At 65.9% G+C, this 22619-nt stretch overlaps 1 protein-coding gene across 1 annotated transcript in view; it reads left to right on the forward strand.

Moving 5' to 3' along the window:
* The first annotated feature begins 26 nt into the window (after positions 1-26).
* PLEC (plectin) overlaps positions 27-22619 on the forward strand; it is a 33923-nt gene continuing 11330 nt past the window's right edge. Inside the window, exons 1-28 of the mRNA XM_042783003.1 lie at positions 27-564; positions 11097-11158; positions 11429-11443; positions 11556-11645; positions 12492-12569; positions 13191-13283; positions 14098-14264; positions 15065-15180; positions 15355-15461; positions 15539-15658; positions 15732-15827; positions 15908-16035; positions 16236-16329; positions 17016-17170; positions 17249-17546; positions 17620-17697; positions 17811-17972; positions 18094-18198; positions 18311-18406; positions 18629-18754; positions 19036-19188; positions 19273-19427; positions 19521-19647; positions 19808-19991; positions 20080-20237; positions 20700-20878; positions 22077-22215; positions 22293-22619. The exon at positions 22293-22619 is cut by the window's right edge and continues 22 nt beyond it. Coding sequence (XP_042638937.1) covers positions 27-564; positions 11097-11158; positions 11429-11443; positions 11556-11645; positions 12492-12569; positions 13191-13283; positions 14098-14264; positions 15065-15180; positions 15355-15461; positions 15539-15658; positions 15732-15827; positions 15908-16035; positions 16236-16329; positions 17016-17170; positions 17249-17546; positions 17620-17697; positions 17811-17972; positions 18094-18198; positions 18311-18406; positions 18629-18754; positions 19036-19188; positions 19273-19427; positions 19521-19647; positions 19808-19991; positions 20080-20237; positions 20700-20878; positions 22077-22215; positions 22293-22619 — 4146 coding nt within the window. The remainder of the gene's footprint in view (positions 565-11096; positions 11159-11428; positions 11444-11555; positions 11646-12491; positions 12570-13190; positions 13284-14097; positions 14265-15064; positions 15181-15354; positions 15462-15538; positions 15659-15731; positions 15828-15907; positions 16036-16235; positions 16330-17015; positions 17171-17248; positions 17547-17619; positions 17698-17810; positions 17973-18093; positions 18199-18310; positions 18407-18628; positions 18755-19035; positions 19189-19272; positions 19428-19520; positions 19648-19807; positions 19992-20079; positions 20238-20699; positions 20879-22076; positions 22216-22292) is intronic.

Here is a 22619-nt window from a genome sequence, read left to right on the forward strand (position 1 = left end):
CCCTGCGCCCCCGGCCGGCTGCAGCCATGGTGGCCGGCATGCTGATGCCGCTGGACCAGCTGCGGGTCATCTACGAGGTTCTCTTCCGCGAGGGCGTAATGGTGGCCAAGAAGGACCGGCGGCCCCGCAGCCTGCACCCCCACGTGCCCGGCGTCACCAACCTGCAGGTCATGAAAGCCATGGCCTCTCTGCGGGCGCGCGGCCTGGTGCGGGAGACCTTCGCCTGGCGTCACTACTACTGGTACCTCACCAACGAGGGCGTCGCACACCTGCGCCAGCACCTGCACCTGCCGCCAGAGATCGTGCCGGCCTCCCTGCAGCGCGTGCGCCGCCCGGTCGCCATGGCGACGCCCCCTCGCCGCACCCCCCACGTGCAGGCTGTGCAGGGCCCCCTAAGCTGCCCACCCAAGCGGGGGCTGCCCCTTGCTGAACAAACGGCCAGAGATGAGCGGCGTGGCTACCGCCGGAAGGAGCTCGAGGAGGGTGCGCCTGAGCCCCCCGTGGTACCTGCCACCGCCCCGGGGAGCCTGGCACGGCCCAGCCTGGAGCCTGCGCCAGCCACAGGTCAGCAGCGTCCAGGCCCCGGGCGGCAGGGGTGGGAAGAGGGTTCCCTGGCGGTGCAGGGCCCCCAGGACTGACACGTGTTTGGAGTCCACTGTCGCCAGCAGGTGGCGCCGTCTCTGCCCGAGATTGCTGGGTGCCCTGGTGGGCCCAGTGACCCACGTGGCTCCTCCCCTGGGCTGTGGACCTTGGGGTGGGTAGGTCAAGGAAGAGCCCAAGGCACTGGCACCCCATCCCTGGCCCCAGGCTGGGGGTGGGGCCTGGGCAGGGTGTGGCAGGGCCAGCTGTGGGCCCAGCTCACCCACTCCAGTTGAGGGAGTTTCCCCAGCCTGCTCCTCTCTGGACACCACCTGCTCCCTCCTCCCTGTTCTGGGGCCATGTCTGCCCAGGATCCTCTGCACTGGGTGGGGGCTGAGGGGGATGGTCCCCCTTATGGCCCGGGCTGGATCACTCAGCTCCTGAGCCTTGGTGCTGGGTGAACACTGCCTGAGGCTGTGGGTGGCTGAGATAACGTGTGTGTGTTAAAGTACTGGGCTCCACCAGTTAGTGGCAGGCACCTCCTTTTCTCTGGGGTGCTCAGCTGGCTTGGGCTTGCTGATGGCCTCAGGCAGCCAGCTGGACTGGCCAGCAGGCAGAGGGCAGGCATGGGCTGAGGGTGACAGGCAGCCCTGCCAGGGTGGAAGGTCCTCTTAGAGGCTGGGGCGGGTCTTGTTCTCCCAGGGCTGCCAGAGACCCCTTACTCTGCCATCTGCCCATGGCATCACTCTGTCCCCATGACTTATGCCGGGTGTTTGCAGGACCTTGTTGGACAGGTGGTTGTGTCCTGGGGCTGGGGCAGCCCCCTGGGCAGGAGCTTAGTCTCTGATGGGCCAGGGAGGGGTCCTGGGATGAGGCTGGCTGGAGGGGCATGCAGGGTGTGACAGGTGGTTGGGGATGGGGACCCTCAGGTGCAGGCTCAAGTCTGGGGTGCCGCTCTGTGCAGGGCCCTGGGTCAGAGCTCAGTCTGGGTCAGAGCACTAGAGCCACATGGAGGTGCCACGGGGGTCAGAGAGTCTTGTGGGTGGAGTCTGATGGGCCGTGGGGTGGGGCCAGCAGCGTCCCTGGGCCACTTGAGGACTCAGAGGGCCCGGTCAGCACCAACCAGCTGCCCAGTCCTCAGCCTACCTCCATTGCTTCTGCACATGGTGGGGGGGCTTCAGCCCATGCCCTTTCCTCCCCGTCTGAGTGTGGCTTTTCCCTCCTTCCTTCCTCCTCCGAGGCAGCCTGGCACTTGGCCGCATTGGGAGGGAGCTGGGTGTGGCCGGCGGGCAGAGCTGCAGGCCCCTGGCCCTGCGGTGGCAGTGACTCAGTCTTCCCTTTCCCGCCGGCCGTGGCCACAGTTGGCTCACAGTTTCCAGCAGGAAATGAACTCCAGCTCTGGCTGAGTCAGGGCTGCAGGCTCCCCTCCCACGGCCTCTCCCCTCGCTCTGTTCCTGCAGAAGTGTGACGGGGGGCTAGGGCTGGTCCCCAGGCTCACGTCACTGGGGCCCTTCTGATGACATCTGAAACCATCCCCTCCCGAGTTGAAACCATGACTGAAATTGAGCCCGGCACCACGGCTCTGGGGGGTCGCAGGGGTGAGGTCGGAGGGCGAGGAGGTTGGGGCTCATGGCCCTGTCAGGGGCTGCCTCTGCCCCTCCGGCCCAGCTGGCACAGCCCACCCTGTGCCCTGGGCCATCAGGGCGTCCTGCGTGCCTGGGGTGCACACCCTAGTGGGACGTCGTTCCCCTTTATCCAGCCATACGCCTGCCAACAACCTACCTGGCCTGGGGGTCCTGCCCCTGAGCTCAAGCCACACGGGATGAGCTGAGTGAGGGGGCAGCATCTGCAAAAATGTCTTTAACTGGGACAAGCCCTGAGCCCTACCGAGAAGGGCAGAGCGGGGTGGGGTGGCCGAGGGAGGACGTGAGGCGCCAGCTGCAGGAGTTTGGGTTCATTCCAGGTGGTGGAAGCCTTTGGGGGTGATAGGTATCAATACGCATCCTGTTTACACCTCATACGACAGCGCTTCACTGGGGTCAGAGTTTGCGCCAGGCGGAGGGGTGCGGTGTGCAGGCCCCACCTGAACCTGACTCAGTAGCTGGTCTGGGGCTGCCCTGTGCCTGTCATCCTGGGCCTGCTCACAGGGTAGACGCCCCACCACACAGTCGTTTGTGTGTGTGTGTGTGTGTGTGTGTGTGAGGGGTCCATTGTGTGGGTGCACAGCAGTTCTCTGCCACGAGGTGTGGCCAGTCAGCTCTTTGTGGCACACCCTAACTTTACAATGTATGTCTTGGATATTGTCGGACCCTCCTTGGGACAGCCTGTGGGGTTTTAAGCAGGGTGGGTGATGGGTGATTGAAGTCCACAGGGGTGCAAATGGTTAACACGCTCACTGCTGACCCAAAGGCTGGGGGTTGGAGACCACCTAGAGGAGCCAAGGAAGGCAGGCTTGGTGGTCTGTGTCTGAAAAATCACCCACTGCAAACCTAGAGCCCAGGGCCTCTAACCACACGGGCTTGCCAGGAGCTGGGGTTTTGGCAGAGAGAGGGTTAGGAGGCACTGCAGAAGGCAGGGATGCTGATGTCTGGGACCCAGCTGGTGTAGGGGACACAGACTTGGGGGGCTGAGCTGGCGGGTTTGCCTGGCTGGCTGTGGGGGCTGTCGAGGGGGAGGGGGAAGTTCAGGGCTCAGCCCCCACGTGGCCACGTGGAGAGGCTGCCGGGCACTCGGCTGGAATGTGGGGTGGGGGTGGCGAGTGGCAAGGGCCTGCGGAGGGAAGGGGAGTGGACTTGGCCGGCAGGCACAGGAGGGAAGAAGGCTGGTGGGCACTAGGGACTGGGAGTTTTGGTCAGAGGGCCACTGTTGTGCCCAGCCGGTCCCTGGGCTGGGCTGGGCTGAGCTGACCTCTTGGTCCCCCAGCTCTGGCTTAGGCTCTGCTCGCTGACTGAGGGGTGCGAGGAGGAGCCGCTCTCCCCAGCTGGGTGGGGAGGCTGGGGACAAGCGCCCTCCCTCCCGCCTCCCAGCCCTCCCCTTCTTCCTGCCTTCCCTTCCTCTCTGCCTGCCCCAGTCCGGACAGTAGGCCCGGTTCTGCAGCCATGGAGCAGTATAGCATGGAGCAGCTGATTCAGATGGGCCAAGGTGGGCCTGAGCCGGGGGCTGGGGCAGGGGTGAGGGAGGCCTCTCCATGGGGCCAGTGGCTCTCGTGGCAGCCAGCCAGGGCAGGGGCTGCCCTGCTGCCCATGCCCTCCACTGTTGGCGCTCTGGGAGCAGGGGCCCCGAGAGCTGGCCTGGGTGTGGCCGGTGGTGGGGATGTGGGCTGTGGGGTAACGAGGTGCCTACTGCCACGAGGGGTGCTCCTGCCCGTGGGTACTCCCTCTCTGAGTCACAGACCCTTGGGACGTTTCCTCTAGAGTGAGGCAAGCAGTAAGCGGGCCAAGGCCCGTGCCTTCCTGGCTGTCCCCTGCTGGCAGCTGCTGCCCTGGGTCTGGCCTGGGTGCTGGCCTCTCTGGCCTGGCTCTGGGTCTCAGGTCTGCTTTGGGGCAGCCTATGTCCCTGACCCTTGGGGCTGCTGGAGGTGGCTGTTCTGGCCCCAGCTTTCTTGGGAAATTGGAGAGCTTGGGTCCCTCTGCTCAGTCTCCCTGGCATGGACCCGTGCAGTCACGGGTGAGGCCGTCGCTAGGGCCTAGCCACACCGGCTGTGAGATCCCGGGTGCACGCCTCACCCTGTCCAGGCCTCAGCTTGCTCTGCTGTGAAATGGGTTGCTGGCAAGTCACCTCTGCCACCTGGCCGCGGGGGTGTGTCAGCGTAGAACTGTCCTCTGCAGGGTTTCCAGTGGCTGGTCTTTGGCGAAGTGGACTGCCAGGCCTTTGTCCGTGGGCCCCTCTGGCTGGGCTCGAGCCGGCACCCAGCACATCACCCATGTGCACAGCCTCCGGGACGATTGCACGTGGCGGTGGCCAAAGCACTGGGTTGATTCTGACTCAACGGCAGCCCCGTGTACAGAGTAGATCTGCCGTCGGGTTTCCAAGGCTGTGCCCTTTTGGAAGCAGGCCCCGAGGCCTTTATTCAGAGCCAGCTCTGGGTGACTTTAACGGCCCACCTTCTGGCTACCAGCCAAGCGTGTGACTTGTCTGTATCCCCTGGGACTCCCAGGGCTGTCAGCACAGGACTTAATTCAGTCAGCAAATGTCTCTTAGGGTCAAAACAGAACGGTGCTCAATGCAGGAGGTACACTGGAAGGGATGTAAAATGTGGCTAGTCCTTGACGGTTAGTTGGGCTAATGGGGCCAGGTGCCTGGGAGCAGAGAGCAGGACTGTGACACTGTCACCCTCCCATGCACATTCTGTCCCTGGTGAACTGAGGTCTGCCTGGCCCAGAGTGCATCGCGGGCTTCAGCTGAGGGGCCCCCCCACCCCAAACCCAGCATCCACAGGCTAGACTGGACAGGGTCTGGGTGGGGCCAAGGCAGGTGCTCTCTCTGGCCTAGAGGGGCCCTTCCCCGCTCCTGACCCCTGAGGCAGATGCCCTGTGGACCTGGCTCTGGCCAGAGACTCAGCAGCCTGACCTTGGGGAGGCTGTTCTGTCTATCCTGGGGCCAGGTGTGTTGAGTGACATGGTTTGTAGGAGAAAAGGGACCAACGTGTACCCCCCAGGCCACTGTGGTTGTTCCAAAGTGTGCCCCATGTCGCCCTGCCACTCCTGGTGGGCAGGTTCCATGCTATGCCTGTCCCGAGGCAGGTCCCTGGGGCTGGCTGGCAGGTCCTTATTATATTAGGGTCTTGGGTGAAAGCCTGGGAGGTGTCAGGTGGCGCTGCCCAGCGGACCCGGACTCCAGCAAGGGTTGCGGTGCCCTGTTCCACATGTCATGTTCTAAGTCTGGACAGATGACGGCCCTGCTCACCCTGCCTGGATATTTATAGTGGCCCCGGCCCCCTGCCCACCCCTCCCCCACAGACACAGAGTCTGCTGCTGACGGCGGTGTGGCTGTGCCCTCCTCCCTCTGCCGCTGCCACTCCAGGCTCGCCCGCCGCCACCGAGGGGCCCGTGACCCTCCCCACACCCCTCTCCCACTCCCTGTCTGCTCTTGGCTCCTGCCACCGTCCCCAATGAAGATCGTGCCGGGTAGGTGGGGCCACCCTTGGTGGCCACGGGAGGGCCTAGGGGCCTGGGCTGGAGGGGCTGCTCTGTCCCTTCCTAGCCAGTACACAGCTGCTTCTGGGGTTCATGTCCCCAGCCCCACATAGACCCTGTCTGAGGGCCCACAGGGTCCACGGTCCCACCTGGTGGGCAACAGCACTGTCGGTGGGCCGGGTGCTTGCCTTTGAGTGTGGTCAGGTCGGCTGCCAGCAGGGGGTGGGGGTGGGGAGGCGATGGCCTGGGCACTGGCATCCACCCTCGGTGCCTGGCACCTGTCACCAGAGGGCACCCTTGGAGAAAGAGTGGGGTACTGGGGCACCATGGTGACTCTCCTTGTGGCAACAGCGGTAGTGGGGGAGTACCCTCTGAGGCCACCCAGGCAGTGCTGGAGGGGCTGCAGTGGCCGCAGTCTCCCCGCAGGCCCCTCCCCCCGGCGGGTGTGGCCGTGGGTAGGCAGGGGTTAAGGTTCCCGCTAACCTTGAGCGCCACAGCCCTGCCTTGCGCAGGGACAGCTGAGCCGCTGCGGAGGGGAGCGCGGGTGGGGAGCTGCGCCTAGCTGGGAGGGTGGGAGGAGGGAGGGAGGAGGCGGGCCTGCAGCCCAGTTGGTGCGGCTGGGACCGGACGCAGCGCCAGAGGGCGAGGCAGAGGCAGAGCCGGGCCGGGGAGCCCCTTCCTCGCCGGCCCTCCATGCAGGGGGTGGGCAGCCGGACCTTGAAGCAGGCAGGGCTGCACGCACAGGGCGGCGCCCGCCTGCTCTGGCCCTCGAGCCATGGAATCTTCTGGCCACCTCTTTCCGTCTCTGGTGGTCGTGGGCCATGTCATCACCCTGGCTGCCGTGTGGCACTGGCGTAGGGGGCGCAGGCAGGCACAGGAGGAGCAAGGTAAGCCTGTGGCCGACCACAGCCTCCGTCACCGGCCGCCGCCCCTGCTAGGGGGCTGGACGCAGGCGGGCAGAGGGTCCGCCTCCCTCCCGCCCACTTGCATTCCCGGATCCCTCCCCTTCCTGGTCCTGAGCTTAACTTCGACAGGAGTCCGGGAAGGCGCCCAGGCCCACCCTGCTTGGAGCCCCTGTCAGCGGGAGCCCCGTGCATGACGGGGTGGCGGGAGGGGGCTGGGGTGGGCTGGGACCCGGCCTGGGCAGTGCAGGAGCCCCCCCCCCCACAGCCCACAGGGCAGCCCCGCCCAGCCCAGCTGCCTCCCCTGCACCGGGGTGAATGCAGGTGAATGTCAACACCAACCCCACTGACAGGTGCAGGGCGCCTGCCTGGGGGCCAGTCTCAGGAGGACCAGGAAAGGGCTCGGCTCCAGAGTCCCGCCCCACAGAGCTGTGGGGCTGAGCGGCGGGAGTCGGGCAGGAGCCCCAGCGCCCGCGGCCGGATCCGAGGCTGGGGCTGCTCAGAGTCTCACTTCTGGGGCCCGGCTGGGGTGGCAGCCACACCAGTACTTGGGGACAGAAAGCTGCTCTGCTGCCTTGAGGTCCTGCACAGGATAGGGCTGTGGGTGTCCGGCCGGCTGGGGCACTGCCCTACTGGGGACGTTGAGGCAGTGTTGCCCCACTAGGCTTGGGGACGCCATCTGTGCTGGGGGGCTGACTGGGGCTGCCCCCTAGCGGGCCTCCTCAATGTCACCTCGGGCCACTGACGGACTGGAGGCTGAGTCACAACAGGCTTCCAGCCTGGTCTGGGGGTTCAGGCCGCGGGCGGGTGACTCAGCTAGGGGATGCTCTGTGGCGCTCCAGCGCTTCCCCTCGTCCGGAGGTGTTTAGGAAGGAGATGCCCCACTCTGTCCCCGCGTGGGGAGGGGACCCCGCGCCCCACCCTGCGGTGCCAGACATGGCGTCCGCGCGCTGCCCTGCGTGCCGCCCACTCCCGGTCAGGGCCCCCTCTGAGCGAGCATCCCGGACGTCACTCTGGAGTTTCCCAGGCGGCGTGGCGTCCCCAGGGGCTCCCTCCGGCGGGGCTCCTTCCTGGGGCGGGGCCCGACGCTCGGGGCGGGGCCTCGGGGGCCAGCGGTGGCGGTCGGGGAGGGTGTGGTGAGCGGCGGGCGGCTGCTCGGCCGGGAGGATCCCGGACTGTGCACCGAGACTCATGGCCGCGGCCGGGACGTGGGGCGCGGGGGGCGCCTTCGCCTCGCAGCGGGCGGTCGTGCTGGAGCGGCTGTGCTGGCTGGATGGGGGCTGCGAGCGGGCCCGCAGGAGCTACCTGTCCGGGAGGCTCTGCTGCGTAGGTGGGTGCGCCGCCGCTGCCGCTGGACGCTGGAGGGCGCCCGGCTCTAGCTGGAGGTGGGAGGGGCTCGGGTCTAGGTGTAGCCCCGCCCCCTGTGTACCGGAAGCACCTGGCGCTGGGGGCGGGGCGCTGTCCCTTGCCCCACTGTCTGAGGAGGGGGATGGGAGGGCGGGCCGGGCTTTCCCCTTCTGGCACCGCGCCTCGAGTGCGGGGTTTCCTGGCAGTTTTGGCGAGCTGGGGAGGGAGGCCGGCCTGAGGGCGGGGCTCGGCACCTCAGTCGTAGGGGGGCGCTGCCTTGGCCCGAGGGACCGCTGCTTAGTCACGAGATGGGTTCCAATCCCACGTCCTTCTCTGTTAGCTGAGAGATCGGCTGTGTTACTTTCCGTGTTGTACAGGGCGCTGATACTGCTCACAGAGCCCTGGGCTGGTGGCTGGCCAGTGTTGGGGTGCCCTGCGGTGGGGAGCCAGCTGAGGTCCCCAGTGAATGAGGAGTGGGCTGGCCCAGTCCGGAGAGGTGCTTACTGGTTGGAGGGTCTGAGTAGCGTGGGACGAGCTACAGCGCAGAGCAAGGGTCTGGGCTGGGAGGGAGGGGGTGTGGGGCGCAGGCGGGTAGCCTGGTCCAGAAGACCAGGGCCTGGAATGGGATCTGCAGGTGGCGCCTCTCCAGCCCTCGGCAGCATCCTTGGAGGTGTTAGTAGCAGGGAGCAAACTGGAGAGGAGCTTTCTGTAGGGTGAGTGGCATGAAGCTTGGAGGCCACGCCCTGGCATCTAGGTTCCAGCCTTCTGGGGTCTCTGGACCACTTCCCAGCCATCCTGGGAGCTGATTAAAATGGCACCCAACCTCTCTGCTGCCGAGTCCCAGGCAGCCCTGGCTGAGAGCCTGCTTGGACAGGGGCTCCGGGAACACCGTGGCTGCTAGCCCGAGGGGCCCTGTGGGGAGGCAGTAGGTGCTCCAGATGGGGGCGGGGAGCCACGGGGGTGTGAGGCAGACTGTACTGGGGAGACTGAGCAGTTCAGGGTCAGATAGGGGTTTTGGAGAATCTCTGGGAGAGCTCACACTTCCAGAGGTCACAGGAGTGGCTGGGGCCCCCCTTGGCCCATCTGGTGAGTGGGTGGAGCAGAGGGGCTTTCCTGCATCTTGTGGGGGCCCAGGTTTGGGGAAGATACTTGGCCAGGTCCTAGGAAGCTGGCTGTGCCTTAGGCATGGAAAGGAGGCAGGTACAGCCTTTACCACCCAGCCGGCCTGGGCCCCTGACCCTGTGGGGTTTGGCGCCCTCCTGTGGTCACAGAGGAGGCCGCAGGGACAGTGGGGTAAGCTGTGCTGGGAACAGAGGCCCTGGGGTGCTGCAGGAGGGAGGGGATGAGGCCACAGCTGGATCCCATCAAGCTGGACGCACAGCCAGGGCTGGAACATTCTTGTGGTTGGGTAGTGGTTGGGCGGGCTGCGGCATCCCAGAGGCCTGGGGCAGCTCCTTGACCTGCAGGACGAGGGCCCTGGGGGAGGGGTTGGTCAGCTGTGCCCTTTGCTCCCACATCCACCTTTACAGCCTGACTGGCTGCCGTCCCCAAACCCCGCCCAGCTGCAAATAGCCCCCCGCCCGCCGTACCAGGTGTGGCTTCCTCCCAGTGTGACTCATGGCACCCCTTCCCCAGCCTGACTCACCCGTGCCCTGGGGGCCCCTCCCAGTACCCCCTCCTGCCGCTTCCCTCTGCCCCCTGCACCCCATCCCCCCACTGGGGGAAGTGTTCTCGTGCTGGCAGCGGGCAGCCCGCCAAGGTGAGTCATCACTCAGCTGTGTGCTGGGTCTGCCGAGCCCCAGCTTGGGCTTGGGGCGCCCCTCACCTCCAAGGTGGTCCTCAGGTCTGCACAGGGCCCTGGTCTAGGAGAGGCTTGGTGGATAGCCTAGGCCAAGGGCTGCAGAAGCCCTGGACAATGGGGTGGAGTGGGAGCTGGGGGGCGGCAGGGCGTGGCCCTTTCTTTGTGCAGCGGCAGCTGGTCCCCTCCCCCCCAGCTAGAGGCCACACAGGTTGGGGTCCCTGACATCCATCAGCAGGGAAGCTCTGCCAAGGGTGATGGAGGGCTCCAGGCCTCGTGGGGTGCCCCGGCCCAGCCACCCACAGGCACCCCGTGTGATGGCATGCCCTCCTAGCGGTCTGTGTGCGTTCTCTGCCAGTCCCGTCACCAGCGGGTGCTGGGACCTGTGGCCCACCACAGGGACTGGGGGAGGAAACCCGCGGCTTCCTGTCTCTGGAGAGCCTGGGTGCGGCCACAGGGGCGGGGCCGCCCTCCTTCCCGCCCTGCTGCCTCCGTCTGCTGCCTTGGGGGGACACTCCCCTCTCTGGGGGGCGGGCAGGGCGGGGGCAGGGCGGGGTGGGGCCGGGGCGGGGGTAGCGGTTGCGGAGAGCTGCGGGCTGGGAGCAGCCACTCAACACCGTGCTCCTCTGAGCCGAGTAGCTGTCCGCCACCAGCCGCAGCCGCTGTGGCCCTGCCGGCGCCGCGCAGCACCCGAGGCCACCATGTCTCAGCACAGGCTCCGTGTGCCTGAGCCCCAGGGCCTGGGCCAACAGAGAACTAGCTCAGAGGACAACCTCTACCTGGCTGTGCTCAGGGCCTCCGAGGGCAAGAAAGGTAGCGGCAGCCGTTGGGTAGGGCGGGCAGCTGCCAGGCGGCTGCTTCCTGTGGCAGGAAGCTGTGAGCGGCCAGGGTCTGCCCGTGGGGCACGGATGCGTGGGGCACGGACGTGAACAAGGAAGGCCCAGCCCCCTGCCTGGTGCTGGGAAGAGTGGTGGCGAGGCAGCGGGGGCCTCCGGGGTGTGGGGTGGATGGGGTTTTCTCTGCCCTGTGGAGAAGGCCCCGGCCTCTCCCCACACCCTGACTAGCCCGGCTCCCCTGTAGCGTGGGTGGGGGTGGGGCAGGCTGAAACTTGCCTGCTCCTCTGGGCTCTCCGGCTCTGGGGCTCTGGGTGCGGCTGCCAGCCCTGGGCCCGCCCATCTGAGGAGGGAGATGGACTGAGCACCTGGGGCCAGGGCTGGCTTGGCCCTCAGGGCGGTCCCAGAAGGACTGGGTTCTCCTCGGGCTAGATCTGGCCGGCTGGGCCCAGTTCCTGCAGGTCCCTCTAGCTCCAGGCTGACCTTGGCCTTGTCTTCCCAGATGAGCGAGACCGTGTGCAGAAGAAAACCTTTACCAAGTGGGTGAACAAGCATCTCATTAAGGTTGGTGTGTGTGTGGACGTGTGTGCGTGCCCATGTGCACACGTGTGTGCGTGCTGTCGGCTGGGAGCCTTTGGTGGGGGGAGCAGGGCCTCGGGGGACGCCCTTAGTGAGCGGCACAGGCTTGGGGCGCCTCCTGCCCCACCCAGCCCTGCGTCCTTGCCTTTACTCTCTGACACCTGTGATTTTTTCTGTCCCTTTCCCTTCCCATGCTCTCTCTTGTCTCTCTCTTCCTCCTCCTCCTGCTGGGTCCCTCCTGGCGGCTCCTTGTAGCACTGGAGGGCAGAGGTAGGTGTCTTGGGCTAGGGAGGGTGTGCTTTGCAGGCACTTCTTTCCCACTGGGGCCCGTGGTGGCTCTGGGAAATCGGTGCCCATCAGCCGCCCCCCACTGTCCCCGTAGGCCCAGAGGCACATCAGCGACCTGTATGAAGACCTCCGGGATGGTCACAGCCTCATCTCCCTGCTGGAGGTCCTCTCTGGGGACAGCCTGGTACGTGCTGCCACCTACCCCGCTCGGCCCGCCAGCCTCACCTGGATTCCTTGCCTGCCCGCCCGCCCTGCTGCCTCCCACCTGTCCCTCCTGTCTTCTCTTGAGGCCACCTGGCCTCACTCCTGCCATGCATCTCTGTTCGGGGTGTCGGGAGCTGCAGCGAGTGCCCGCCTGGGAGCGGCCACAACCCCAGGCTGCGGCCGCTGCGGCCGGGACCCGTCTGCCTCGGGTAACCTGGTACTCTGCTCTGCTTTGGTTTCTCTGCTGCTTGGACTCTGAACCTTGACCTCTGCCCTTTACCCTTTGCCCTGCTCTGGCCGGGCAGCCGAGAGAGCGGGACGTTATCAGGAGTGTGCGCCTGGTGAGTGGTTGGGCCCACTGGCCACGCAGCACGTGGCTCCCCAGATGGCCAGAGCCGTGCTCACCCAGCACGACACTGGCCTGGCCTGACGTGGGGTTGTAGATGGCCGTACATCTGAGCCACCCATTGACCTGCCTGCTGTCCCGCCTGAGCTGGGCCGGGCCCGCTGGGAGTGGTCCTCGGCTGCCACCGCCAGGCGGGAAGACCCCAGTACCACTGCCCTCCACCCTCGGCTTCCTGACTTTGTCTCCTCCCCATCCCCTTCCTTCCTCCCTGGAGCCCAGGCGCCTGGCCTGCCCTGGCCCCTGCTGGGCTTGGCCCCAGCAGTGCCCCGTTCCCAGCTGGGGAGGGTGAACTGGGGTGTGGGGCTCCTGCTCTGTTGGGGGGACCCCAGGGTAGTTGCAGCTGCAGTGTGAGGGGCCCGGGTGCAGCGCTGGGTCCAGTGGCCTTCTGATTGATGGACACTGGCCATGGCTCTCTCGCAGCCCCGGGAGAAGGGCAGGATGCGCTTCCACAAGCTGCAGAACGTGCAGATTGCTCTGGACTACCTGCGACACCGCCAGGTGAGGCCCCCCACCGCCAGGTGAGGCTCCCCAGTGCCGGCGAGCGCCCCACGCCACCAGTTAGGCCCCCCACCGTCAGGGAGCCCCCCACCATCAGGTGAGGCCTTGCACGCCGCCAGGTGAGGCTCCCCCACCACCATTGAGGCCTCTACATGGCCAGGAAGGCCTCCCCACTGCCAGGTGAGCCCCCCACCGCAGTCAGTCAGTGAGCCCTCACACTGTCAGGGAGGCTCCCACACTGCCAGTGAGGACCCCCACTGCCATTGAGGTCCCCATCACTAGGTGAGGCCCCCATACGACCAGTGAGAGCCCCCACACCATCTGGTGAGGCCCTGCACACCACCAGGTGAGGCCTCCACACTGCCCGTGAGCACCCCATTGTCAGTCAGTGCCTCCCCACCACCAGGTGAGGCCTCCACACTGACACTGAGAGCCCCATCCTGTCAGGGGAGGCCTTGCTCACCACCAGTGAGCCCCTACTTTCAATGAGGCCGCCCACACCACCACGTGAGGCCCCCATTGCTGGTGAGGCCCCCCCGACTGCCAGACACGGCCCATCCCTAGATGAGCCCTCCAGGGTATGCCACGTCTGGGGGGACTCAGGCGCCTTGCTGCTCACAGGTAAAGCTGGTGAACATCAGGAATGATGACATTGCCGACGGCAACCCCAAGCTGACCCTGGGCCTCATATGGACCATCATCTTGCATTTCCAGGCAAGTAGCCCCCACTTCCAGCTCCTCGGTGCTGCCTGCCCAGGCTGCCAGGCCTGACGTGTGGCCCGCGGACTTGGGGGGTACCTTGGCAGCCTGGCAAGGCACAGCCCCTGCCCCTGCCACGTGCTGCTGTGGCCTGCGGCCCAGGCTTCTGGCTGGGCCCCTCTCCCGCGCCCTCTGGCCCCAGCTGGGCAGGGCAGGCAGCCTCCCCAAGGAGGAATGTATTCTGAGCCCAAGGGCAGCGGCCTGGCCTGGCAAGGGTTCTGGGAGCATCGCCTGGGCGGGCTGACTCACCCAGGGTCCTGCCCCAAAGCACAGGAAGCCACCGAGTTGAAGGCTGTGCGGGCTGGGCCTGGCTGGCAGCTGAGTCACACAGACGGGCGGGCCAGCCGGCAGACAGGACCAGGCAGGCAGGCAGACCCGGGCCTGAAGGATGGAGCCCAGGCCTGGCTGCCAGGCTCACAGGCTCCACCCAGCCTCCAGCCTGGAGGCAGAGAAGGGGGCTGGAGCCACCCCACACCTCTTCCAGGGTCTGGGGGCTCTTCTGTCTGCAGCCCCTTCCTGGTGCCCACTTCCTTCCACCTGCCCCGTGCTGGCTTCAGAGGGTACAGGTGGGGCCAGGACCCCTCTGATTGAGGGGCACCCAGGGCATTCCCCCCAAGTAGCAGCAGTGGGGATGGAGCCCTGACTTAAACTGTTTGGCAGCCGCTGGCTACAGCAGCCTGGGTTTGTGGCACTGAGGTAGCAGGTTGTAGATGGGGGCTGTGCCTGCTCCTGGGCCCAGTGGCTGAGCCCCGCCCACGGTCACCTGTAGATCTCAGACATCCAAGTGAGTGGACAATCAGAGGACATGACGGCCAAGGAGAAGCTGCTGCTGTGGTCCCAGCGCATGGTGGAGGGCTACCAGGGCCTGCGCTGTGAGAACTTTACCTCTAGCTGGCGCGACGGCCGCCTCTTCAATGCCATCATCCACCGGCACAAGTATGAGGAGGCTGGCCAGGGCTGCGGGGGCACGCGGCCAGACAGACTTGAGCACGGGGAGGCTGGCCAGGGCCGTGGGGCATGTGGCCAGGCAGGCGTGCTCATGGGGCAGCTGAGGGGGCACATAGCTGGGTAGGTGTGCGAATGGGGAGGCTGACCGGGGCTGTGGGGGCACGCGGATGGACAGATGTGAGGATGGGGAGGCCGGCCGGGGCCGCGGGGGCACGTGGCTGGGCAGGCGTGCTCATGGGGAGGCCCAGGGGGCACAACCAGGCAGGCAGGTGTGTGCACAGGGAGGCCCGGGGGGCACACAGCCAGGCAGGTGTGTGCATGGGGAGGCCAGCCGGGGCTGCGGGGCATGTGGCCGGGCAGGTGTGTGCACAGGGAGGCCTGGGGGGCACACAGGGGGGCTCGTAGCTGGGCAACTCTGAACACGTGGATAGGAGGGGGTATCAGCAGTGTCAGGATCCAAAACCCGTGGTAACGAGAGTCAGTGTCAGCCAGAGGCAGCAGGTGCCAGGCTGTGCTGCACAATCTCACCCTCTCTGCCTTCTGCACCCTTCCTGGACGTGGTGGGGGCAGCCTCCTGGAATTCTCAGAAATCTTGACTTTCACTCGGGACTTGGAACCCGGAGGAGGGCAGTCATGGGTGATCCCCACGGCTCCCGGGGTCCAGGCTGCACAGCGTCCGGGCGTGTGTGTGGGAAGGCGCTGTAGGGGCTGTGCTGTGCAGTGCACATCCCGCTCCAGCTGTGTGACCGGACCGCCTGCATCTGCCCTGCCCGTTGTTCTGTCTCCAGACCCACGCTTATTGACATGAACAAGGTGTACCGTCAGACCAACCTGGAGAACCTGGACCAGGCCTTTTCTGTGGCAGAGCGTGACCTGGGAGTGACGAGGCTGCTGGACCCCGAGGGTGTGTGTCCGCCACAGCGAAGCAGGGCGTTCTCCGATCCTGGCCCCAGCTCATCCAGGACGCCCTTGATCCTGACCCCAGCCCCGACAGGGTGCCTTGTGGTCCTAGTCTCGACCTCTCCAGCACACCCTGCCCTGTCCAGGGAGCCCTCTGACCCTGCCCCTTCCTCCACAGACGTCGACGTCCCCCATCCCGACGAGAAGTCCATCATCACGTACGTCTCATCTCTGTACGACGCCATGCCTCGCGTGCCAGATGGACAGGATGGAGTGAGGGCCAACGTGAGTGGGGGCCGGCGGGCAGGGGCGATGGGGCCCATGGACTGGGCTGGCCTCATCTGACCCCTGCCCGCCCACAGGAACTGCAGCTGCGGTGGCAGGAGTACCGGGAGCTGGTGCTCCTGCTGCTACAATGGATCCGGCACCACACAGTCGCCTTCGAGGAGCGCAAGTTCCCGGCCAGCTACGAGGAGATCGAGGTGCTGCCCGCTCCAAGGAGGTCCAGGGCCTGGTTGGGGGCTGGCGCAGCTGCTGACCCCCTTGTCCCCACAGATCCTATGGTGCCAGTTCCTCAAGTTTAAGGAGACAGAGCTTCCGGCCAAGGAGGCTGACAAGAACCGATCCAAAGGCATTTACCAGTCCTTGGAGGTGAGTGGGGGAGCTGGGCGAGGACGGCACTGGGCCAAGGGGGTTTGGGGGCCCAGCCTGAGCTCGGCCTTTGCCCACAGGGCGCGGTGCAATCGGGACAGCTCAAGGTGCCGCCCGGCTACCACCCGCTGGACGTGGAGAAGGAGTGGGGCAGACTGCACGTGGCCATCCTGGAGCGGGAGAAGCAGCTGCGGGCAGAGTTTGAGAGGTGGGCGGGCCGGGTGGGTGGGGCCGAGGCCGGGGAACCACTGCTGGGGTGAGTCAGGAGGAGGAAACCCCCTCCGGCTGGGAAGCCTGCCCAGGGTGGCTGCAGTGGGGCCTGGAGCGCTGCTGGCGGGCAGCAGGGAGCCCGTTTGCTCTGCGCTCGAAGGGTGGATGCCGTCCCTCTCACGCGTGCTCGACCCACAGGCTGGAGTGTCTGCAGCGCATAGTCAGCAAACTGCAGATGGAATCGGGCTTGTGTGAGGAGCAGCTGAACCAGGCCGACGCCCTGCTGCAGGCAGTGAGTTCAGGGGAAGCAGGGCCTAGAAGACTGGATGGGGAGGGAAAGGGCTGGCAGCCTGAAGGAGGGGGTGCTTCAGGAACCTGCCACACCCTGCAGCCTCTGAGTCACCAAGGGCAAGCCAGCGGGGCTCTGGGAGAGGCTGCACTGGGGGCGGGGCCTGCTGGGCTCTGGGAGGGGCTGCACTGGGGGGCGGGGCCTGCTGGGCTCTGGGAGGGGCTGCGCTGGGGGCGGGGCCTGCCGGGCTCTGGGAGGGGCTGCGCTGGGGGTGGGGCTCAGACCCAGCTCCGCCCCCTGGGTTGTGGCCAAGCTTATATGCTACTTGGTGACTAGGTGAGGTGACCAGCAGAAGGGAGGTGGGAGAAGCTGAGACAGACACCTTTCCTCTCTCAGGCCCTGTCCCCTGGCACACAGGCCATGGGAGCACTCAGCTTGACTGGTTGAATGCTGTGGGCCGGCAGGATTGGACTGGGTGGGCCTGGGTAGGGGTTAGTTGAGCACCTGGAACGAGAGCAGTTGTGCGGGGCTGGGCACAAGCGACTGCTACTACACCATGAAGAGTTCGGTCCTGACCCAGTAGCGGTCTGTGGGTCACCCCATCATCTGGAGCGTGCCTTCACAAGCTACAGGGGCTTGGCGGGGAGGGAGATTGGGTGCCGCCTTTGAGTGTTGCCACTGCCTCACAGGACATCCGGCTGCTGGTCGCTGGCAAGGCGCCCCAGCGGGCAGGTGAAGTAGAGCGAGACCTGGACAAGGCAGATGGCATGATTCGGCTGCTGTTTAATGATGTGCAGACCCTCAAGGATGGGAGACACCCACAGGGCGAGCAGATGTACCGCAGGTGGGACCCCCACCCCACCCCGGGCCGGCTAGGGCCACCAGCCCCCTGCTGACCTTGCCACGTCTGTGCTGCCCCCAGGGTGTACCGCCTGCATGAGCGCCTGGTCGCCATCCGTACTGAGTACAACCTCCGTCTGAAGGCGGGCGCCCCCATGACCCAGAGCATGCCAAGAGCCCGGGAGCCGGAGCTTGAGAGCCCAACGCTGCGGTACCTGCAGGACCTCCTGGCCTGGGTGGAGGAGAATCAGCGGCGGGTGGATGGCGCCGAGTGGGGCGTGGACTTGCCCAGTGTGGAGGCACAGCTGGGTAGCCACCGTGGCCTGCACCAGTCCATCGAGGAGTTCCGGGCGAAGATAGAGCGTGCACGAACTGACGAGGTGAGCAGGCACCCCGGGTGGGCAGGACGGGGCAGGCCATGCTGCCGTGGGGCTCACACCTAGTCTTCTGCAGGGCCAGCTCTCCCCAGCCATGCGAGGCTCCTACTGTGACTGCCTGGGCCGGCTGGACCTGCAGTACGCCAAGCTGCTGGTAAGTGGCTGGCAGCATCAGAGGGCCGGGGCAGGGCGCTGGGGTAGGGGATGGGCAAGGGGCAGGACTCAGGAGTCTAGAGACCTGCTGATGCTCCTGCTCACCCCCTGCAGACCTCCTCCAAGGCGCGGCTCCGGGCCCTTGAGAGCCTGCATGGTTTCGTGGCGGCCGCCACCAAGGAGCTGATGTGGCTGAGTGAGAAGGAGGAGGAGGAGGTGGCTTTTGACTGGAGTGAGCGCAACGCCAACATGGCTGCCAAGAAAGAGAGCTACTCGGTGAGGGGGTTCCTGGTGACCATGCCGGTTGTCCCTCAGCCATTGGGAGGGAACATTGGGCCACTGTGGCTGACCGCCCCCAGTGAGTCCGCGTGTTTCTGAGACCCTGTCTCTTCTCTAGGCTTTGATGCGGGAGCTGGAGCTGAGAGAAAAGAAAATTAAGGAAATCCAGAACACGGGGGACCGGCTGCTGCGAGACGAACACCCTGCGCGGGCCACGGTGGAGGTGGGCGGGGCTGCGGGGCTGCGGCGGGGCCCCCTGGTGGTGGCCCACAGCAGGGATCATACGGTGGGGTGGGTGGTGGAGAAGGCTGAGCCTGATGGCCAGGGGCCTCCAGTCCTTCCAGGCCGGTCTGCAGACCCAGTGGAGCTGGATGCTGCAGCTGTGTTGCTGTATCGAGGCGCACCTAAAGGAGAACACCGCCTACTTCCAGGTGAGAAGCGGGCCTCCCATCCCCCACAGAGCCCCTCACCCAGCCCTCTGCCCACCATGGGCCCCCCACCTCACCAGCCCCCTGCTGTGCTTCCTCCAGCGCCCTCTCTGGTCCTGTTGGGAGGCCTCCTCAGGCCTGCCTCTGGTAACCTAAGCTAGGGGCTGCCCTGGTGGGGACCTCAGGGTGCCAAGTGCCCAGTGTAAGCCTTCTCTGTTGCCCCAGTTCTTTGCAGACGCCCGGGAGGCCGAAGAGCAGCTGCAGAAGCTGCAGGAGACTCTGCACAGGAAATATACCTGTGACCGTTCAGTCACTGTCACACGCTTGGAGGATCTGCTGCAGGACATCCAGGTGAGCTGACCACCTGCTTGCCCTTGGCACCCGAACCTGCAGGCTGGAAGGTCTCCAGGTTTAGGGAGGAGGGTGGGACATAGCAGGGTCTGTGGGTGCTGGCTCAGGCCAGTGTGGGATGCACCTTGTCCCCTGCTGGCCTCTGAGCCCTGGCCCTAGGAGCCCCGAGAGGGCCTGCAGGCCTGTCACCCACTCTCAGGGCTTATTACTTGGGGCAGACAAGGCCTCAGCCAGGCTCCAGTGTCTTGACCTTGGACTGGTCCTTCCTGTCTACGCCCTAGGACGAGAAGGAGCAGCTCAGTGAATACAAGGGCCACCTCTCGGGCCTGGCCAAGCGGGCCAAGGCCATTGTGCAACTGAAGCCCCGAAACCCCACCCACCCGACACGGGGCCGCCTGCCGCTGCTGGCCGTGTGCGACTACAAGCAGGTGGAGGTGAGGCAGCGGGGCTGCAGGGACAGCGGGCTGGGAGCAGGGGCTGCACCGTGGCCTCACAGTTAACCTGGTGCCGGCCCCCAGGTGACTGTGCACAAGGGGGACGAGTGCCAGCTGCTGGGACCCGCACAGCCGTCCCACTGGAGGGTTCTCAGTGGTGCTGGCAGCGAGGCCGCCGTCCCATCCGTTTGCTTCCTCGTGCCCCCACCCAACCAGGAGGCCCAGGAGGCCGTCAGCAGGTGAGTGTGTGCCTGGGGGTCTGACCACCAGAGAGGGTGGGTGATGGGCAGTGCCTCAGCCCTGCTGACGGTGCCCCTGACCATGACCACCAGGCTGGAGGCCCAGCACCAGGCCCTGGTTGCGAGGTGGCACCAGCTGGACGTGGACCTGAGGAGCCTCCTGGCCTGGCAGAGCCTGAGTCGTGACGTGCAGCTTATCCGCTCCTGGTCACTGATCACGGTACGGGTGGAGGGCATGGCCTGTCCCCATCCTGGGGCCCTGAGGCTGGCTTGTGCTGGTCACAGTACGAGGTGGGGGTGGGGAGGCTCAGCCTGTCCCCGTGGGACCCCTGGGGCCGTGAGTCTGTTCCTGCGTGCTCAGTGCTCCGTGTTGCCCACAGTTCCGCACGCTGAAGCCAGAGGAACAGCGCCAAGCGCTGCGTAGCCTGGAGCTGCACTACCAAGCCTTCCTGCGGGAGAGCCAGGATGCCGGCGGCTTCGGGCCCGAGGATCGGCTGCAGGCGGAGCGGGAGTATGGTTCCTGCAGCCGTCACTACCAGCAGCTGCTGCAGAGCCTGGAGCAGGGTATGTGGTGGGCCTGGGCGGCGGGCGTGCGCGGCGGGCCTGTGCGGGAGGCCGTGTTCCGGACACTGTGCTGTGATGCGTCCCCCAGGGGAGCAGGAGGAGTCCCGCTGCCAGCGCTGCATCTCGGAGCTCAAGGACATCCGCCTGCAGCTGGAGGCCTGTGAGACCCGCACTGTGCACCGGCTGCGGCTGCCGCTGGACAAGGAGCCAGCCCGCGAGTGCGCCCAGCGCATGGCTGAGCAGCAGGCAGGCGCCTGGCCCCGACCCTCACTCCCGCCTCCCTGCCTCCCCCATCCCTGGTCTTCCTCCTTAAGGCTCCTCACCGCCACGTCTCCCCATCTTCTGTTCCTTCCATTCCCACTCGTCTCTGTGCTGCTGCTTTTTTATCAAAAACCAAAATCAAATTCCCTGCCACTGAATCAGTTCCGAGACACAGTGACCCCCCCCCCGTGGGGTTTCCGAACTGGTAAATTTTTATGCATGTGGTTTGCCTGGTCTTCCTTCCGTGGAGTGGCAGGTGGGTGTGAGCCGCCAGCCTTCTGGTTAGCAGTCAGATGCTTTAGGCACTGAGCCACCAGAGCTCTTCTTATCTCCTCTCTTCCCCTCCTCCGTCTGTTCCCAGCCCCCATTGGTCCCGCTCTGTGCCATCTCTCCTGAGGGTTCTGTGGGCTGGGCTCTGGTGGTCACAGGTCCCTCTTCATCTCTCAGAAAGCACAAGCTGAGGTGGAAGGGCTGGGCAAGGGCGTCGCCCGACTCTCTGCCGAAGCTGAGAAGGTCCTGGCCCTGCCCGAGCCCTCCCCGGCCGCCCCCACCCTGCGCTCGGAGCTGGAGCTGACCCTGGGCAAGCTGGAGTGGGTCCGCAGCCTGTCCGCCATTTACCTGGAGAAGTGAGTGTGCCGTGCTGGGCCGCACCTGGTCAGGGGTGGGGGTGGCTCCTGTGCAGAGGAGGGTGGCCAAAGACAGACCGATCGGCAGGGGCAGGGATGCTGACCATCTGGTCGGGAGGCCAGGCTAGGATCAGTGTGGGGGCTGCGCCACTGGGGTTTCCTGGTAACGGGCTGGGGAACAGGGCGGATGGAAAAGGGAAGAGGCCAGGGCTCAACATCAGAGAACACAGGCTGGGGAGGGACCTGTGAGGAGAGCGGGCTTGGCAGCATGGGGATCTCTGGTGCCTGGAGAGGCAGCAGGCCGTGGGGGACTGGGCTGGTATCCTTAGGTTGGCCGATGGGCCTTGTGCTGACCCCCAGCATGCTGGCTGGGATGCAGGACCCCTTCCCCGCTCCGTCTCCGGCAACCCCCCTGGCTGGACACAGAGCCACTTACATGTTTCTGACGTTTTGTCAGTGCATCTTAATTTAGAAACTTAAATGGTAAGCACATTTGGTGCAGAACCAGCTTCCTAAAGAGCAGTGAGACCCCCAGAGGTGACACACGGTTCAGTCAGCTTCCTAAAGAGCAGTGAGACCCCCAGAAATGACACACGGTTCAGTCACCTTCCTAAAGAGCAGACAGACCCCGCAGGGGTGACACACGGTTCGGTCGGCTTCCTAAAGAGAGGACAGACCCCGCAGAGGTGACACACGGTTCGGTCGGCTTCCTAAAGAGAGGACAGACCCCCCAGAGGTGACACACGGTTCGGTCGGCTTCCTAAACAGCGGTGAGACCGTTGACTTAGTAGGTCCCCCGACTGCTCCCTGACTGTGGACACAGGATTCCCTTTCTGTCCTTCCCCTCACAGCCTCACTGGGAGCGACTCCCTGCATCTTTTCCCCTCCTCTCGGGAATGGAAGGGGAGAGTACCTCTGGCTCCTTGGGCCTCTGCCCCTGGTGGCCGGCTGGTGGCCCTGTCCCGTCTCCTGTTGGGGCCCATGCTCTCCAATTCTTCAGCTTTAATGTTCCTGAGCCTGAGAGTCTTTGTATTCCCTGGAGCCCATGGCAGCTGGTCCTTACTGGCCAGAGCTTGCCCAGGGTCTGCAGGTGGCACCTGTGGGGCTCGGTGCCTGGGGGTTGCTGTGGGCTGTAGCTTCGGGAGCTTGGCTTGCTGTCCCCAGAGCCTCTGCCAGTGCTGAGCCCCTGTCCCCACAGACTCAAGACCATCAGCCTGGTGATCCGCAGCACGGAGGGGGCCGAGGAGATGCTGCGGGCCCACGAGGAACAGCTCAAGGACGCGCAAGCCGTGCCTGCCACCCTCCCGGAGCTTGAGGCCACCAAGGCCGCACTGAAGGTTCGTGTGCAGCGTGCACAGCAGGGGCGGCCGGGCGGGTGGCTGGACGGGCAGTCGGCTGAACCGTGTTTCTGCAGGAGCTGCGCACCCGCGCTGAGGCACAGCAGCCCGTGTTTGACGCCCTGCGCGAGGAGCTCCGGGCAGCGCAGGAGGTGGGCGAGCGGCTGCAGCAGCGGCACGGGGAGCGTGATGTGGAGGTGGAGCGCTGGCGAGAGCGCACATCGCAGCTGTTGGAGCGCTGGCAGGCGGTGCTGGCCCAGGCCGACTGCCGGCAGCGAGAGCTGGAGCAGCTGGGGCGCCAGCTGCGCTACTACCGTGAGAGTGCCGGCCCGCTGGACGCCTGGCTGCAGGACGCCAAACAGCGGCAGGAGCAGATCCAGGCGGTGCCGCTGGCCAACAGCCGG

The sequence above is a fragment of the Orycteropus afer genome, unplaced genomic scaffold, assembly GCF_000298275.1.
Source record: "Orycteropus afer afer isolate SDZICR_OR568_19922 unplaced genomic scaffold, OryAfe1.0 scaffold00574, whole genome shotgun sequence".
Classification (NCBI taxonomy): Eukaryota; Metazoa; Chordata; class Mammalia; order Tubulidentata; family Orycteropodidae; genus Orycteropus; species Orycteropus afer.